Here is a 20229-nt window from a genome sequence, read left to right on the forward strand (position 1 = left end):
GTCATCCACGTCTCCAGACTCCCAAAGCCATGCTCTTTCCAGTAAGCCACTCTTCTACCCTTAATAATAATTTAACTCCAAAAAAACAATTCTTGGCCTTAGCCAGAGAGGACTAATAGTCATATTTTTTCCTACATCTATCAATTTCTATTTCGCTAGCAACTGGCTCCTTATTAGTTCTACTTCATTTCATTTGGCAAAAAAGTTTACGGAGTCAAGAGGGCAGATTTTCCGGGTAAGCCAAACATGTTTTCCCTGAGGGTTCAGCTTTTAGATTTTAAATGTGTCCCCCGACACACACCCAAAATCAGCAATGATATGAATTGTTTTACTGTTGTTAACCCTATTTTCAAGGGTGAGCAATTTTTAAAATGTTGAAACAGGAAACCCCCCAGTGACTCAATCATTTTGAAACAAATGAAATGGTAAACAACAAAATTAAAATCATTTTGTCCCAAGAGTAAAACTACAATGAATCACACTGGCATACAAGAAGAGTTGCTTACTTTCAGATCTGAGAACTGTTGCTGAATTTTGGGACGCTCCATACGGTATTTTTCAATCTCTTCTTTCTCCCTCTGCTCTCTAGAGGAATAAAAATATTGAGTCTCAGTTCTACCAGCATGATTGAACCTTACCGCTCTTTCTTAAGTGCATGACCACCTTACAGAACTATCTCTCAAGCTCTTTAGTTAGGCCACATAATGAATTATCGCTACTGATCATATTTACTTGGCACTCACATGACGTTCAGATACTTTCAGAGTCAGACACTACAAAATGCAAAACATAACAAGGTGGAATAAAAGATATACTGTGAGTCTAAAATTCAAATTACTACACCGGAACCTTTCTGGCACAGGCATTCCATACTGTGTACTGCTTTTTTTTTTCTTTCTGGAAAACTGGAATCACGTAGCCAAGCGGAGCGGGCATGCACAGGAAGGGCTTCTTCTTGTTCATGAATTCTGTATACTAAGCAAACTCCTGCGCAATGCCAGATTCACTGGGGATGCTTAAAAAATCTGTAGATGCTGATGTATGTCTTAAATTCTTATATGTGCAGACTTGCTTTTTCCCTTGTACTAAAATGAATCAGCAGCTCAATTATACTGCGCAATTCAAGACACGCTCATTTTAATGGGCCACCCCACAATATGTGCAACCTAGGGCATCATTTTGCACTAGTGGCTGATTTAGCTCAGCATACATACACCCTGCCCCAAAATTACTTCCAATCACTGCAGGTACGTAAGTTACTCCATGTCACCTCTCCCCCATCACCTTTCCCTCCTAGCAGCTTTCCGGCACCACCCTCCACACCTCAAACTCGGCTGCCTCTCCCTTGTTTCCCCAGTCTACCTTACCTTTTCCACTTCCCAAAGCATTTCCTTTTTTTTTTTTCCTGTTTGATCACAGCAGTGTCACTGCCACATTCCCCACTCCCTAACTCCTTCCTGGATTGTAACCCGCCTCCCACCCACAGCCATAGGGACAGGGACAGACTAGGAGACAAGAAATGTGGTATGGTCCCTTTCGGGCCACCACTGCCCCCCAATCCATCCCTATCCCCATCCCCAATTTTTGGCCAGGGCAGAGTTAGGGCTACAAACCACTGAGCAGGCAAGAAGAAGGGATATGAAGGTGGGGTGGTGGTGGAGGTCATGCCCTCAGCAAACGCTACTGTGATTAAAAGTCATACAAAGAAAAAAAATCCTAGGGCATGGGGGCGCAGGGGGAGGAGAAACAAGGGAGGCTTAGTTTGGGGTACAGAAAGAGGAGGGGTAGGACAAAGGGAGGGGGGGGCAGGGAGAGATTTATAGTAGAATTTTTATTTAACCTGAGGGCTCAGCCAACCTGTCAAGGCTGGTTCTGGAGTGGATGCTAATTGTATGGAAATTTACAGAAAAAAATACCCTACTCTACAACCATCTTTCCGGGGATTGTAACCCAGTTACATGGGGTATGCCTACAGATGGAAAAATTAATACAAACTAGAACTCTCACTTAATCCAATACTTCAAAGAGATCTTAGGCACAAAAAGAAAGCAGTAATGCTTAATAGTTTGGAAATATTGTCCTTTCAATCTCTAACTGTGGTCATGTCCATGAAACTTCAGTGATGTCAATCAATATCGACAATCATGTTTCACAGGTGAGGGATAGAGAGCACAAAGAAACTAAGTAACTTGCTCCCTCAAGTTTCAGGCAGAACCAGGTTTTCAACTAGGAATTCTTTATTGATTACAATCAGAAATTTATAATTTGTGGGGGAAAAAAATCTAACAAGATCATACTGCTTCCTTCCAATAAACCAAGACATGGCCCATCAGGATGCTACCACAGATGAAAAATCTAAGTTCCCTCTTCAATAGGTACCAAAATTTGGAGAAATAATTAGTCTTACCTTCTTTCTTTCCTTCTTTCATCCATTCTTTTGTCTAAAGCTGCATAAATAGCATCTGCTTCCTCATCATCTTTTTCATAGGGCCCACTTGAGAAGAGACTTCCAGCATAGCCGTTAAACTGAAAACAAAACAATATCCTTAAAAGCCCAATTTATCTATCCAGTATAACAGGGATAGAAATAAGGAAAAAAGAACCAGAACACCTCTAACAACAAAACACTTTCCCTCTGAATACTGACTCTATGGAGAACCCTTATTTGTAAAAGAATAATGTATTTCTGTAAACAAAAAAGAAACAAAGCAATGAAAACAGAACAGTAAAGTTAAAATTCTCAGCTTATTCAAAACCTTATTTAAAGTCAAGATTGAAGAAAGCCTCCCAAGCATTCAGATATCAATATGCAATTGAATAACAAAGATAGTGTCTATTACTAGTATTTATTAAGTTCACTGCTCTTTTCACAGGAAGCACTGGAATAAAACTTAATTCCAAAATAACCGCCAAGGCTGCATCCTCTTGATTTAATTTTATCCTTTTAAGTCTTTCTTCTTGTTAGCAGGCTACCTTTAATACCTACTCAAACCAATAAAAACCAGAGCCCCAACACACAGGTGCTCTCATAAAATCAGTCTACAAACATCATTCTTAGTGCCTAACACCAAACTAACACCTTGGGGTACATAAAAAACACGGTTTCTGACTTGAGATTTCACTCAGTGTTCAGATTTTAACAAAGAGCATCTCATAACTGTCTACACGAGATCGATGAGGAAAGTTTGGGAAACGGCCAAGATGTGTCACCTCATCGTAATTGGTGTCGTTCAGATCTTCATCATCATCATCTGCAGCCTGGTTTTTCTTCATCTGATCTCCCACAGTCCTCTTGCCTGGGGGTGCATGGCGGTCATCAACAGGATCATTGGCGTCCCGAGCGGGGCCAATATCTGATCGTGTCGTGAAACCGGTGGCGCTGCAGAGGAAGATACGGGAGGGTCATTGTTGGGTAATCCCGATGGCACAACCAAAAGACCTTCAAAGGCCTCCTGACTGTCCACAGTCCTGGCCCTCCTCTTCTGGAATACTTCTAGTGTTGCCAGGGAGGACTGGCTGGAAAGGAGAGGTGGGGAAGAAGAGAGGGTTGGGTTCCCAGGTCACACCTTAGCCTAGCTCAGGACCCCAAGTCCCAAAACTGGACTCTCTGGTCTCCCAGGGAATTTTACATCTTGAACAGGACGGGGAAGGGAACTGGAGATTCCTTAACTTTACGGGCAGTAGACCAGGACCTTCCTTGCTGGACTATGGAGTACCTTCATTGGCACTTCAATCAAGAAACTGTATTTACTGAGTACTTTCTGTGTGCAAAGCACTGTACTAAGTGCTTAGGAGAGTACAATATAAGGGTTGGCCTACCGACACATTGAAGGAACTGTGGTACAAGTGGTGAACGAGTATGCTTATGGTGTTATTTTATTTTAATTTTCCAAGTTCGGATACAGGAGCAAAGATGCTGCAAGCCTGATATGGGAACTGGGGCCTAACACTGCTTGGTAGCCAAAAACTGGAAAAATAGAGACACAATTTAGGGCATACAGAGGCACACTGAGTTTCTCAAGTCTGCCTGGTCTTTCTGATCCCTCTCCCCAGGCGCGTCTCCTGACATTCTGCCTGCACCACACCAAATATAAAATCTCACCCAACTCAATTTATCCTTCACTACTCCAAACCAAGAACCACTTTAAAAAGCACCAATTTTCCAAAGACTTTAGCAGAGGATGAAGCTATCCACCAGCCACTAATACAACGCTCATTTACTGTAAAGTGGTTACAAACTGATCCCCTCTGTTGAGGACGATGTCTCCCCTGTCTTTTTTCACTAATTTAGGTGATGAGTCAGGACAGGGGCAGGTGGGGTGAGACTTCCCAGTATCTGGATCTGTTTCAAGGAGCTGGGGTACTAGGATAAGAGCGAAGGGCAAGGCGAAAGGGAAAGGAGGTGCGTGTGGCGGTGCTCCCAGATTTGCAACTCCCAATTACCGCATGAACAAGCCCAAGTTATCTCTTCCACCCCTCCTGGGAATTGTGAAGATGCTTTTCTTTCCCTGAAGGGACAAAGCTGAAGAATTTTAAGCTACTATCATTACTGCTGTTGTTTCGGGGCAAAGCATGTGTGACTTTGGGCAAGTCACTTAACTTCTCTGTGCCTCGGTTTCCTCCCCTGTAAAACAGGGATTCAATACCTGTTCTCCCTCTCTTCTAGATCGTGAGCCCTATGTGGGAAAGGGACCATGTCTATCTACCCTGTATCTACCCCAGCACTGGCACATGTTTGGCACACAATTAACAACTAACAAATGTTCTTGCCTATCTTATACCTACCCCAGCACTAGCACATATTTGGAACATAACGGTCGCTTAAACTAAATCAACCTTGAACTGTGCTTGATGGACACCTGGCCCCAGTTCCCAAGATAAACACATAAATGAGAGACCAACCAGAGAGGCAGTGAGGAGACTGTGATCCCTGTGTGGGCCAGGGGCTGTGTCCAACCCAACTTGTCTCTACCCCAACGTTTAGAACAGTGTTCAACACATAAGAAACACTTAAAAGCATGGCTTAGTGAAAACAGCTGGGCTTGGGAGTCAGAGGTCGTGGGTCCTAATCCCAGCTCCGCCACTTAGCAGCTGTGTGACTCCGGGCAAGTCACTTCACTTCTCTGTGCCTCAGCTGTAAAATAGGGATGAAGACTGTGAGCCCCATTTGGGACAACCTTGTACCTACCCCAGCGCTTAGAACAGTGCTTGGCATGTAATAAGTACTTAATAAATACCATTATTATTATTAACAAATAGTATGAAGCAACGTGGCTTAGTGGAAAGCGCCCGGGCTTGGGAGTCAGAGGTCATGGGTTCTAATCCCAGCTCCACCACTTGTCTGCTGTGTGACCTTGGGCAAGTAATAATAACAATAATAATAATAATAATGGCATTTATTAAGCACTTACTATGTGCAAAGCACTGTTCTAAGCGCTGGGGAGTTTACAAGGTGATGAGGTTGTCCCACGTGGGGCTCACAGTCTTAATCCCCATTTTACAGATGAGGTAACTGTGGCACAGAGAAGTTAAGTGACTTGCCCAAAGTCACACAGCTGAGAGTTGGCAGAGCCGGGATTTGAACCCATGACCTCTGACTCTTAACTTCAAGTCACTTAACTTCTCTATGTGAACCCCACGTGGGACAACCTGATTACTTTGGATCTACCCCAGCGCTTAGAACAGTGCCTGGCACATAGTAGGAACTTAACAAATACCATTATTATTATTATTATATGTGCCTCGGTGACCTCATCTGTAAAATAGGGAGTAAGACTGTGAGCCCCACATGGGACAACCTGATGACCCTGGATCTCCCCCGGTGCTTAGAACAGTGCTTGGCACAAAGTAAGCACTTAAATACCATCATTATTATTATTATTATTCTCTGTGTCTCAGTTCCCTCATCTTTAATATGGGGATGAATAATAATAATAATGGCAGCATTTGTTAAGCGCTTACTAGGTGCCAAGCACGGTTCTAAGCACTGGGGAGGATACAAGGTGATCAGGTTGTCCCACGTGGGGCTCAGTCTTAATCCCTATTTTACAGATGAGGTAACTGAGGCACAGAGAAGTGAAGCGACTTGCCCAAAGTCACACAGCTGATGAGCGGCTAAGCCAGGATTTGAACCCATGACCTATGACTCCCATTCATTCATTCATATTTATTGAGTGCTTACTGTGTGCAGAGCACTGTACTAAGCGCTTGGGAAGTACAAGTGGCAACATACAGAGACGGTCCCTACCCAACAACGGTCTCACAGGCTAGAAGGGGGAGACAGACAACAAAACAAACCATGTAGACAAGTGACCAAGCCCAGGCTCTTTCCACTGAGACGCTGTTTTTGTGAGCCCCACATGGGACAACCTGATGACCACGGATCTCCCCCAGCGCTTAGAGCAGTGCTTGGCACATAGTAAGTGCTTAACAAATACCATAATAATTATTATTATTATTCTCTGTGCCTCAGTGACCTCATCTGTAAAATGGGGAGTAAGACTGTGAGCCCTAATTGGGACAACCTGATTACCTTGCATCCTCCCCAGCGCTTAGAACAGTGCTTGGCACATAGTAAGCGCTTAAATACCATCATTATTATTATTCTCTGGGCCTTGGTTCCCTCATCTGGAAAATGGGGAGGGAGACTGTGAGCCCCACATGGGACAACCTGATGCCTTGGATCTCCCCAGGTGCTTAAAACAATGCTTGGCACATAGTAGGCGCTCACTAACTGCCATATTATTATTAACAAATATCCCGCTGATGATGCTGAGAAGCAGCGTGGCTCAGTGGAAAGAGCCCGGGCTTTGGAGTCAGAGGTCATGAGTTCAAATCCCGGCTCCGCCCACTGTCAGCTATGTGACTTTGGGGAAGTCACTTCACTTCTCTGTGCCTGTTACCTCTTCTGTAAAATGGGGATTAAAACCATGAGCCCCACGCCCCCCACCCCCGCGGGACAACCTGATCACCTTGTAACCTCCCCAGCGCTTAGAACAGTGCTTGGCACAGAGTAAGTGCTTAACAAATGTCATCATTATTATTATAATTACTCTCTGTGCCTCAGTTCCCTCATCTGTAAAATGGGGGTGAAGACTGTGAGGCCCATGGGGGACAACCTGGTCACCTTGTAACCTCCGCAGTGCTTAGAACAGTGCTTGGCACATAGTAAGCACTTAACAAATGCCATCATTATTGTTGTTATTATTATTCTCTGTGCCTCAGTTCCCTCAGCTGTAAAATGAGGGTGAAGACTGTGAGCCCCACAGGGGACAACCTGCTCACCTTGTAACCTCCCCAGCACTCAGAACAGTGCTTTGCACATAGTAAGCGCTTAACAAATGCCATTATTTTTATTATTCTCTGTGCCTCAGTTCCCTCATGTGTAAAATGGGGGTGAAGACTGTGAGCCCCACGGGGGACAACCTGATCACCTTGCATCTCCCGCAGCGCTTGGAACAGTGCTTGGCACATAATAAGCGCTTAACAAATACCATCATCATCATTATTATTATTCTTTGTGCCTCAGTTCCCTCATGTGTAAAATGGAGGTGAAGACTGTGAGCCCCACGGGGGACAACCTGGTCACCTTGTATCTCCTGCGATGCTTAGAACAGTGCTTGGCACATAGTAAGCACTTAACAAATACCATCATCATCATCATCATATTATTCTCCGTGCCTCAGTTCCCTCATGGGTAAAATGGGAATGAAGACTGTGAGCCCCACGGGAGACAACCTGATCACCTTGTATCTCCCGCAGTGCTTAGAACAGTGTTTGGCACATAATAAGCACTTAACAAATATCATCATTATTATTCTTTGTGCCTCAGTTCCCTCATGTGTAAAACGGGGGTGAAGACTGTGAGCCCCACGGGGGACAATATGGTCACCTTGTAAGCTCCCCAGCGCTTAGAACAGCGCTTGGCACATAGGAAGCGCTTAACATATACCACCATTATTACTATTATCCTCTGTGCCTCAGTTCCCTCATGTGTAAAATGTGGATGAAGACTGAGCCCCACAGGGGACAACCTGGTCACCTTGTAACCTCCCCGGTGCTTAGAACAGTGCTGGGCACATAGTAAGCGCTTAACAGATACCATCATCATCATTATTATTATTCTCTGTGCCTCAGTTCCCTCATGTGTAAAATGGGGATGAAGACTGTGAGTCCCACGGGGGACAACCTCATCACCTTGTATCTCCCGCAGTGCTTAGAACTGTGCTTGGCACATAATAAACGCTTAACAAATACCATCATTATTATTGTCTCGGCCTCAGTTCCCTCATGGGTAAAATGGGGGTGAAGACTGTGAGCCCCACGGGGAACAACATGGTCACCTTGTAACCTCCCTAGCACTTAGAACAGCGCTTGGCACATAGTAAGCGCTTAACATATGCCATCATTATTATTATAGGGACCGTCTCTATATGTTGCCAACTTGTACTTCCCAAGCGCTTAGTCCAGTGCTCTGCACACAGTAAGCGCTCAATAAATATGAATGAATGAATGAATGAATGATTATTCTCTGTGCCTCAGTTCCCTCATTTGTAAAATGGGGGTGAAGACTGTGAGCCCCACGGGGGACAACCTCATCACCTTGTATCTCCTGCAGCGCTTAGAACAGTGCTTGGCACATAATAAGCGCTTAACAAATACCATCATTATTATTGCCTGGGCCTCAGTTCCCTCATGGGTAAAATGGGGTTGAAAACTGTGAGCCCCACGGGGGACAACCTCATCACCTTGTATCTCCCGCAGCGCTTAGAACAGTTCTTGGCACATAATAAGCGCTTAATAAATACCATCATTATAATTATTATTATTCTTTGGGCCTCAGTTCCCTCATGTGTAAAATGGGGGTGAAGACTGTGAGCCCCACGGGGGACAACCTGGTCATCTTGTAAGCTCCCCAGCGCCTAGAACAGTGCTTGGCACATAGTAAGCACTTAAGTGCCATCATTATTGTTGTTATTATTATTCTTTGTGCCTCAGTTCCCTCACGTGTAAAATGGGGGTGAAGACTGTGAGCCCCACGGGGGACAACCTCATCACCTTGTATCTCCCGCAGTGCTTAGAACAGTGCTGGGCACATAGTAAGCGCTTAACAAATACCATCATTATTATTCTTTGTGCCTCAGTTCCCTCATGTGTAAAATGGGGGTGAAGACTGTGAGCCCCATGGGGGACAACCTGGTCACATTGTATCTCCCGCAGCGCTTAGAACAGTGCTTGGCACATAGTAAGTGCTTCACAAATACCATCATCATCATTATTATTCTTTGTACCTCAGTTCCCTCATGTGTAAAATGGGGGTGAAGACTGTGAGCCCCACGGGGGACATCCTCATCACCTTATATCTCCCACAGTGCTTAGAACAATGCTTGGCACATACTAAATGCTTAACAAATACCATCATCATTACTATAGGGACTATATATGTTGCCAACTTGTACTTCCCAAGCGCTTAGTACAGTGCTCTGCACACAGTAAGCACTCAATACATACGATTGAATGAATGAAGGGTTATTCTTTGTGCCTCAGTTCCCTCATGTGTAAAATGGGGGTGAAGACTGAAAGCCCCACAGGGGACAACCTCATCACCTTATATCTCCCGCAGCGCTTAGAACAGTGCTGGGCACATAGTAAGCGCTTAACAAATACCACCACCATCATTATTATTATTCTTTGTGCCTCAGTTCCCTCATGTGCAAAATGGGGGTGAAGACTGAAAGCCCCACAGGGGACAACCTCATCACCTTATATCTCCTGCGGTGCTTAGAACAGTGCTTGGCACATAGCGCTTAGCAAATACCATCATCATCATTATTATTATTCTTTGAGCCTCAGTTCCCTCAAGTGTAAAATGGGGTTGAAGACTGTGAGCCCCACGGGGGGGCAAACTGGTCAGCTTGTAAGCTCCCCAGCGCTTAGAACAGTGCTTGGCACGTAATAAGCGCTTCACAAATACCATCCTTATTATTCTTTGAGCCTCAGTTCCCTCATGTGTAAAATGGGGGTGAAGACTGTGAGCCCCACGGGGGACAACCTCATCACCTTGTATCTCCTGCGGCGCTTAGAACAGTGCTTGGCACATAGTAAGCGCTTAACAAATACCACCATCATCATTATTATTATTATTTGTGCCTCAGTTCCCTCATGTGTAAAATGGGGTTGAAGACTGTGAGCCCCACGGGGGGCAAACTGGTCAGCTTGTAAGCTCCCCAGCGCTTAGAACAGTGCTTGGCACGTAATAAGCGCTTCACAAATCGTATTTATTGAGCGCTTCCTGTGTGCAGAGCACTGTACTGAGCGCTTGGGAAGTCCAAGTTGGCAACATATAGAGACAGTCCCTACCCAACAGTGGGCTCACAGTCTAAAAGCTGTGCTTGGCACATACTAAGCACTTAACAAATACCATCATCATCATCCTTACTATTCTTTGAGCCTCAGTTCCTTCATGTGTAAAATGGGGGTGAAGACTGTGAGCCCCACGGGGGACAACCTCATCACCTTGTATCTCCCGTGGCGCTTAGAACAGTGCTTGGCGCATAGTAAGCGCTTAACAAATACCACCATCATCATTATTATTATTATTCTTTGAGCCTCAGTTCCCTCATGTGTAAAATGGGGGTGAAGACTGTGAGCCCCACAGGGGACAACGTCATCACCTTGTATCTCCCGCAGCGCTTAGAACAGTGTCGGGCACATAGTAAGCGCTGAACAAATACCACCACCATCATTATTATTATTCTCTGTGCCTCAGTTCCCTCATGTGTAAAATGGGGGTGAACACTGTGCGCCCCACGGGGGACAACCTCATCACCTTATATCTCCCGCAGCGCTTAGAACAGTGCTGGGCACATAGTAAGCGCTTAACAAATACCACCATCATCATTATTATTATTCTTTGTGCCCCAGTTCCCTCATGTGTAAAATGGGGGTGAAGACTGTGAGCCCCACGGGGGGCAAACTGGTCAGCTTGTAAGCTCCCTAGCGCTTAGAACAGTGCAGGGCACATAGTAAGCGCTTAACAAATACCATCATCAGCATTATTATTATTCTCTGGGCCTCAGTTCCCTCATGTGTAAAATGGGGGTGAAGACTGTGAGCCCCACAGGGGGCAAACTGGTCAGCTTGTAAGCTCCCCAGCGCTTAGAACAGTGCTTGGCACGGAATAAGCGCTTCACAAATCGTATTTATTGAGCGCTTCCTGTGTGCAGAGCACTGTACTAAGCGCTTGGGAAGTACAAGTTGGCAACATATAGAGACAGTCCCTACCCAACAGTGGGCTCACAGTCTAACTACTAAGCGCTTAACAAATACCATCATCATCCTTATTATTCTTTGAGCCTCAGTTCCCTCATGTGTAAAATGGGGGTGACGACTGCGAGCCCCATGGGGGACAACCGCATCACCTTGTATCTCCTGCGGTGCTTAGAACAGTGCTGGGCACGTAGTAGGCTCTGCCAATTGTCAGCTGTGTGACTTGGGCAAGTCACTTCTGTGTGCCTCAGTGACCTCATCTGTAAAATGGGGGTGAAGACTGCGAGCCCCCTGTGGGACAACCTGATCACCCTGTAACCTCCCCAGCGCTTAGAACAGTGCTTTGCACATAGTAAGCGCTTAATAAACGCCATTATCATAGTAGGCGCTCGACATATACGATGATGATAAGCTCGCTCTCTTCCTCCCTTCAAGGCCCTGCTGAGAGCTCACCTCCTCAAGGAGGCCTTCCCAGACTGAGCCCCTTCCTTCCCTCCCCCTCGTCCCCTTCTCCATCCCCCCCATCTTACCTCCCTCCCTTCCCCACAGCACCTGTATATATGTATATATGTTTGTACATATTTTTTTACTCTATTTAATTTACTTGTACATCTCTATTCTATTTATTTTATTTTGTTAGTATGCTCGGTTTTGTTCTCTGTCTCCCCCTTTTAGACTGTGAGCCCACTGTTGGGTAGGGACTGTCTCTATATGTTGCCAACTTGGACTTCCCAAGCGCTTAGTACAGTGCTCTGCACACAGTAAGCGCTCAGTAAATACGATTGATGATGATTGTTTGGTTTTGTTCTGTCTCCCCCTTTTAGACTGTGAGCCCACTGTTGGGTAGAGACTGTCTCTATATGTTGCCAACTTGGACTTCCCAAGTGCTTTGTACAGTGCTCTGCACATAGTAAGCGCTCAATAAATATGATTGATGATGATGGGCCTCAGTTACCTCATCTGTAAAATGGGGATGAAGACTGTGAGCCCCCCGTGGGACAACCTGATCACCTTGTAACCTCCCCAGCGCTTAGAACAGTGCTTTGCACACAGTAAGTGCTTAATAAACGCCATTATCATAGTAGGCGCTCGACATATACGATGATGATAAGCTCGCTCTCTTCCTCCCTTCAAGGCCCTGCTGAGAGCTCACCTCCTCCAGGAGGCCTTCCCAGACTGAGCCCCTTCCTTCCTCTCCCCCTCGCCCCCCTCTCCATCCCCCCCATCTTACCTCCTTCCCTTCCCCACAGCACCTGCATACATGTTTGTACATACTTATTACTCTATTTATTTTACTTGTACATATCTATTCTATTTATTTTATTTTGTTAGTATGTTTGGTTTTGTTCTCTGTCTCCCCCTTTTAGACTGTGAGCCCACTGTTGGGTAGGGACTGTCTAGATGTTGCCAATTTGCACTTCCCAAGCGCTTAGTACAGTGCTCTGCACATAGTAAGCGCTCAATAAATACGATTGATGATGATGATGATGTGCCTCAGTTACCTCATCTGTAAAATGGGGATGAAGACTGTGAGCCCCCACGTGGGACAACCTGATCAATCAATCAATCAATCGTATTTATTAAGCGCTTACTGTGCGCAGAGCACTGGACTAAGCGCTTGGGAAGTACAAGTTGGCAACAGATAGAGACGGTCCCTACCCAACAGTGGGCTCACGGTCTAAAAGGGGGAGACAGAGAACAAAACCAAACATATCAACAAAATAAAATAAATAGAATAGATATGTACAAGTAAAATAAATAAATAGAGTAATAAATATGTACAGACATATTAACAAAATAAATAGAATATGTACAAATAAAATACAGTAATAAATACACACAAACATATATACATATATACAGGTGCTATGGGGAGGGGAAGGAGGTAAGCCCGGGGGGATGGGGAGTATCCACGTGTATCCACTCCAGCGCTTAGTACAGTGCCTGGCACATAGTAAACACTTAACAAATACCATAATTATTATTACTACTTTGATTATAATCTTCCCAGCACTTGCGAACAGGGAATGTCTGTGTTATTATCATATTGTACTCTCCCAAGTGCTCTGCTCACAGTAAGCGCCTAATAGCTTACTGTGAATGGGAAGCAATGGGAAGCGGCGCGGCCTAGTGGGAAGAGCCCGGGCTTGGGAGTCAGAGGTCATGGGTTCAAATCCCACCCCTGCCACTTGTCAGCTGCGAGACCTTGGGCAAATCACTTCGCTCCTCTGGGCCTCAGTTCCCTCACCTGATCACCCTGTAACCTCCCCAGCGCTTAGAACAGTGCTCTGCACATAGTAAGCGCTTAATAAACGCCATTATCAGAGTAGGCGGTTGACATATAAGATGATGCTGACGAGAGTTCCTCCCGTGTGTTCCCGGCTCACCCTCGGCCCAGCCCCGGCACGTATCCGAGCGGGGCGGGCATGCCCAGGAACGGCTTCTTCTTCTTGTTCATGGCGCCGCTGAGGTACCAGGGCCCTCACGACGACGACGACGACGACGACGATGGCGCCTCCCTCCCGGAAGTGGAGCGGGCGCGAGGCCCCGCCCCTTCCGCTCGCGCCCGCCCGCCGACTTCCGGCCCCAGCTCGGCGGATCGCGCATGCCCAGACCAGCTTGGCCCGGATTGGGCCGTTGCTCAGCGCCCCCCCCCCGCACCCTAACAATAATCATTCATTCATTCGATCAATCGTACTTATTGAGCGCTTCCTAACAATAATCATTCATTCATTCAATCGTATTTACTGAGCGCTTACTGTGTGCAGAGCACTGTACTAAGCGCCTGGGAACTACAAGTTGGCAACATAGAGAGACAGTCCCTACCCACAGTGGGCTCACAGTCTCATCATTCATTCATTCGATCGTATTTATTGAGCGCTTCCTGTGTGCAGAGCACTGTACTAAGCGCTTGGGAAGTACAAGTTGGCAACCTATAGAGACGGTCCCTACCCACAGTGGGCTCACAGTCTCCTCATCATTCATTCATTCAATCGTATTTATTGAGCGCTTCCTGTGTCAGAGCACTGTACTAAGCGCCTGGGAACTACAAGTTGGCAACCTAGAGAGACGGTCCCTACCCAACAGCGGGCTCCCAGTCTCCTCATCATTCATTCATTCGATCGTATTTATTGAGCGCTTCTTGTGTCAGAGCACTGTACTAAGCGCTTGGGAAGTACAAGTTGGCAACCTAGAGAGACGGTCCCTACCCACAGTGGGCTCACAGTCTCATCATTCATTCATTCGATCGTATTTATTGAGCACTTCCTGTGTGCGGAGCACTGTACTAAGGTGGCAACCTATAGAGACGGTCCCTACCCACAGTGGGCTCACAGTCTCCTCATCATTCATTCATTCGATCGTATTTATTGAGCGCTTCTTGTGTCAGAGCACTGTACTAAGCGCTTGGGAAGTACAAGTTGGCAACCTAGAGAGACGGTCCCTACCCACAGTGGGCTCACAGTCTCATCATTCATTCATTCGATCGTATTTATTGAGCACTTCCTGTGTGCGGAGCACTGTACTAAGGTGGCAACCTATAGAGACGGTCCCTACCCACAGTGGGCTCACAGTCTCCTCATCATTCATTCATTCAATCGTATTTATTGAGCGCTTCCTGTGTCAGAGCACTGTACTGAGCGCTTGGGAAGTACAAGTTGGCAACCTAGAGAGACGGTCCCTACCCACAGTGGGCTCACAGTCTCATCATTCATTCATTCGATCGTATTTATTGAGCGCTTCCTGTGTGCAGAGCACTGTACTAAGCGCTTGGGAAGTACAAGTTGGCAACCTATAGAGACGGTCCCTACCCACAGTGGGCTCACAGTCTCCTCATCATTCATTCATTCAATCGTATTTATTGAGCACTTCCTGTGTCAGAGCACTGTACTAAGCGCCTGGGAACTACAAGTTGGCAACCTAGAGAGACGGTCCCTACCCAACAGCGGGCTCCCAGTCTCCTCATCATTCATTCATTCGATCGTATTTATTGAGCGCTTACTGTATAAGAGCACTGTACTAAGCGCTTGGGAAGTACAAGTTGGCAACATATAGAGACAGTCCCTACCCACAGTGGGCTCACAGTCTCCTCATCATTCATTCAATCGTATTTATTGAGCGCTTCCTGTGTGCGGAGCACTGTACTAAGCGCTTGGGAAGTACAAGTTGGCAACCTATAGAGATGGTCCCTACCCAACAGCGGGCTCACAGTCTCCTCATCATTCATTCAATCGTATTTATTGAGTGCTTCCTGTGTGCAGAGCACTGTACTAAGCGCTTGGGAAGTACAAGTTGGCAACCTATAGAAACGGTCCCTACCCACAGTGGGCTCGCAGTCTCCTCATCATTCATTCATTCAATCGTATTTATTGAGCGCTTCCTGTGTCAGAGCACTGTACTAAGCGCTTGGGAAGTACAAGTTGGCAACATATAGAGACGGTCCCTACCCACAGTGGGCTCACAGTCTCCTCATCATTCATTCAATCGTATTTATTGAGCGCTTCCTGTGTCAGAGCACTGTACTAAGCGCTTGGGAAGTACAAGTTGGCAACCTAGAGAAACGGTCCCTACCCACAGTGGGCTCGCAGTCTCCTCATCATTCATTCATTCAATCGTATTTATTGAGCGCTTACTGTGTGCGGAGCACTGTACTAAGCGCCTGGGAACTACAAGTTGGCAACCTATAGAGACGGTCCCTACCCACAGCGGGCTCACAGTCTCCTCATCATTCATTCATTCATTCAATCGTATTTATTGAGCGCTTACTGTGTAAGCACTGTACTAAGCGCTTGGGAAGTACAAGTTGGCAACATATAGAGACAGTCCCTACCCACAGTGGGCTCACAGTCTCCTCATCATTCATTCAATCGTATTTATTGAGGGCTGACTGTGTGCGGAGCACTGTACTAAGCACTTGGGAAGTACAAGTTGGCAACCTAGAGAGACGGTCCCTACCCAACAGCGGGCTCACAGTCTCCTCATCATTCATTCATTCAATCGTATTTATTGAGCGCTTCCTGTGTGCAGAGCACTGTACTAAGCCTTGGGAACTACAAGTTGGCAACAGATAGAGACGGTCCCTACCCAACAGCGGGCTCACAGTCTCCTCATCATTCATTCATTTAATTGTATTTATTGAGCGCTTACTGTGTAAGAGCACTGTGCTGAGCGCTTGGGAAGTACAAGTTGGCAACATAGAGAGACGGTCCCTACCCAACAACGGGTTCACAGTCTCCTCATCATTCATTCATTCATTCATTCAGTCGTATTTATTGAGCGCTTCCTGTGTGCGGAGCACTGTACTAAGCGCTTGGGAAGTACAAGTTGGCAACAGACAGAGACGGTCCCTACCCAACAGCGGGCTCACAGTCTATTCATTCAATCGTATTTATTGAGCGCTTACTGTGTGCAGAGCACTGTACTATGCGCTTGGGAGGTACAAGTTGGCAACATGTAGAGACGGTCCCGACCCAACAACGGGCTCACAATCTATTCATTCAATCGTATTTATTGAGCGCTTACTGTGTGCAGAGCACTGGACTAAGCGCTTGGGAAGTACAAGGTGGCAACATATAGAGACGGTCCCTACCCAACAATGGGCTCACAGTCTATGTGCCAAGCACTGTTCTAAGCCCTGGGGGGGATACAAGTGACTTGACACCTGTCCACATGTTTTGTTTTGTTGTCTGTCTCCCCCTTCTAGACTGTGAGCCCGCTGTTGGGTAGGGACCGTCTCTATATGTTGCCAACTTGGACTTCCCAAGCGCTTAGTACAGTGCTCTGCATACAGTAAGCACTCAATAAATACGATTGAATGAATGAATGAATGAATGAATGAATGAATGAATGAAGTGGATCAGCTTGTCCCACGTGGGGCTCATAGTCTTAATCCCCATTTTACAGATGAGGTCACTGAGGCCCAGGGAAGTGAAGTGACTTTCCCAAAGTCACACAGCTGACAAGTGGTGGAGCCGGGATTAGAACCCTTGACCTCTGACTCCCAAGCCCGGGCTCTTTCCACTAATAATAACAATAATGATAATAATAATGGCATTTGTTAAGCACTTGCTATGTTCCAAGCACTGTTCTAAGTGCTGGGCAGGGGGTGTGGGGGGGGAATACAAGGTGATCACGTTGTCCCACGTGGGGCTCACGGTCTTAATCCCCATTTTACTGCTGAGGTAACTGAGGCACAGAGAAGTGAAGTGACTTTCCCAAAGTCACACACCTGACAGTGGCAGAGCTGGGATTAGAACCCTTGACCTCTGACTCCCAAGCCCGGGCTCTTTCCAATAAAAAAAAAATAATAATGATGGTATTTGTCAAGCGCTTACTATGTGTCAAGCACTGTTCTAAGCACTGGGGGGGGTACAAGGTGATCAGGTTGTCCCACCGGGGGCTCACAGTCTTCATCTCCATTTTACAGATGAGGGAACTGAGGCCCAGAGAAGTGAAGTGACTTGCCCAAAGTCACACAGCTGACAAGTGGTGGAGTCAGGATTAGAACCCATGACCTCTGGCTCTCAAGCCCGGGCTCTTTCCACTGAGCCACGCTGCTTCCCCCTATTCACTCATTCATTCACTCGTATTTATTGAGCGCTTACTGTGTGCAGAGCACTGTACTAAGCGCTTGGGAAGTACAAGTCGGCAACAGATAGAGACGGCCCCTATCCAACAAGAGGCTCACAGTCTAGAAGGGGAGACAGATGACAAAACAAAACATGTAGACAGGTGTCAAAACCGTCAGAATAAATAGAATTATGCTATATGCACATCATTAACAAAATAGAGTAGTAAATATGTACAAGGAAAATAAATAGAATAATAAATCTGTACAAATATATACAAGTTAATAATGATGGCATTGGTTAAGTACTTACTATGTGCCAAGCACTGTTCTAAGCACTGGGGGAGATACAAGGTGATCAGGTTGTCCCACGTGGGGCTCACAGTCTTCATCCCCATTTTCCAGATGAGGCAACAGAGAAGTGAAGTGACTGGCCCAAAGTAGCATCGCCCCTCCTCCCCCTCTCCATCCCCCCCACCTTACCTCCTTCCCTTCCCCACAGCACCTGTATATATGTATATATGTTTGTTCGTATTTATTACTCTATTTATTTTACCTGTACATATCTATTCTATTTTATTTTGTTAATATGTTTGGTTTTGTTCTCTGTCTCCCCCTTCTAGACTGTGAGCCCACTGTTGGGTAGGGACCATCTCTAGATGTTGCCGACTTGTACTTCCCAAGCGCTTAGTGCAGTGCTCTGCACACAGTAAGCGCTCAAAAAATACGATTGATTGACAAGTGGCAGAGGCGGAATTAGAACCCACGACCTCTGACTCCCAAGCCCCGGCTCTTTCCACTGAGCCACGCTGTTTCTCTATTAGGCTTCTCTCAGGCTGTGAGCTCCATGTAGTCATTCATTCATTCATTCAATCGTATTTATTGAGCGCCTTTTGTGTGCATTGTGCAGTTACTCTGTGTGTGTATGTGTACTGTGTGCGGTTACTGTTGCCTGTCTGTCTCCCCCTTCTAGCCTGTGAGCCCGTTTTTGGGTAGGGACCGTCTCTATATGTTGCCAACTTGTACTTTCCAAGCGCTTAGTACAGTTCTCTGCACACAGTAAGCGCTCAATAAATACGATTGAATGAATGAATGAAATGAATGCAGAGACAATCGGCAACAGATAGAGACAATCCCTACCTAACATCAGGCTCACAGTCGAGAAGGGGGAAACAGACAATAAAACACAGCAAGGAGACAGGCAACAGTACCATCAAAATAGATGAATAGAATTATATATACAGCATTAATAAAATAGAGTAATAAATATGTAAAATATACACAAGGCTGTGGGGAGGGGAAGGGGATAGGGACCTGTCTATATGTATATATGTTTGTACATATTTATTACTCTATTTATTTATTTATTTATTTTACTTGTACATCTCTATTCTATTTATTTTATTATGTTAGTATGTTTGGTTTTGTTCTCTGTCTCCCCCTTTTAGACTGTGAGCCCACTGTTGGGTAGGGACCGTCTCTATATGTTGCCAACTTGGACTTCCCAAGCGCTTAGTACAGTGCTCTGCACACAGTAAGCGCTCAATAAATACGATTGATGATGATGATAGAGAAGAGGGAGGGAGAAGGGGCGATGGAGAGGGGAGAAAGAGCAGGGGAAAAAGGGGGGCTCAGTCTGGGAAGGCCTCCTGGAGGAGGTGAGCTCTCAGTAGGGGTTCTAATCCCTGCTCTGCCACTTAATAATGATAATAATAATCGTGATATTTATTAAGTGCTTACTATGTGCCAAGCACTGCTCTAAGCACTGGGATAGAGGCAGGGTAATCAGGTTGTCCCATGTGGGGCTCACACTTTTAATCCCCATTTTCAGAAGAGGCCCAAAGAAGTGAAGTGACTTGTCCAAGGTTGCCCAGCAGACAAGTGGCGGAGGCAGGAATAGAACCGACTGTCTACTGTGTGACCTTGGGCGAGTCACTTCATTTCTCTGGGCCTCAGTTACCTCATCTGTAAAATGGGGATTAAGGCTGTGAACCCTATATAGGACAGGGACTGCGTGCAACCCAATTTGCTTGTATCCACCCCAGCACTAAGTACAGTGCCTGGTACATAGTAAGTGCTTAACAAATACCATTATTCTTCTACCATTATTAATACCCTTGTATCTACCCCAGCACTTAGCCCAGTGCTTAGTACAGAGGAAGCACTAGCAAATACTACAATTTTTTAAATGATGTTTGTTAAGCACTTACTAGGTGCCAGGCACCATACTAAGTGCTGGGGTAAATACAAGCTAATCAGCTTCGACACAGTCCGTGTCCCACATGGGGCTCATGGTTTTAATCCCCATTTTACAGATGAGGTAACTGAGGCACAGAGAAATTAAGTCATTTGTCCAGGATCACACAGGAGACAAGTGGTAGATCCAGGACTGGAAC

General features: G+C 46.0%; 1 protein-coding gene across 1 annotated transcript in view; it reads right to left on the reverse strand.

Moving 5' to 3' along the window:
- Positions 1-13807, reverse strand: part of PRPF6 (pre-mRNA processing factor 6) — a 45245-nt gene extending 31438 nt beyond the window's left edge. The window contains exons 1-4 of the mRNA XM_038749985.1: positions 13656-13807; positions 3211-3379; positions 2408-2526; positions 507-585 (exon numbers count right to left, since the gene is read on the reverse strand). Of these exons, the coding sequence (XP_038605913.1) occupies positions 507-585; positions 2408-2526; positions 3211-3379; positions 13656-13726 (438 nt within the window). The 5' untranslated portion in view covers positions 13727-13807. The remainder of the gene's footprint in view (positions 1-506; positions 586-2407; positions 2527-3210; positions 3380-13655) is intronic.
- Between the last annotated feature and the right edge of the window lie 6422 nt (positions 13808-20229).

Source organism: Tachyglossus aculeatus, chromosome 8, assembly GCF_015852505.1.
Source record: "Tachyglossus aculeatus isolate mTacAcu1 chromosome 8, mTacAcu1.pri, whole genome shotgun sequence".
NCBI classification, from domain to species: domain Eukaryota; kingdom Metazoa; phylum Chordata; class Mammalia; order Monotremata; family Tachyglossidae; genus Tachyglossus; species Tachyglossus aculeatus.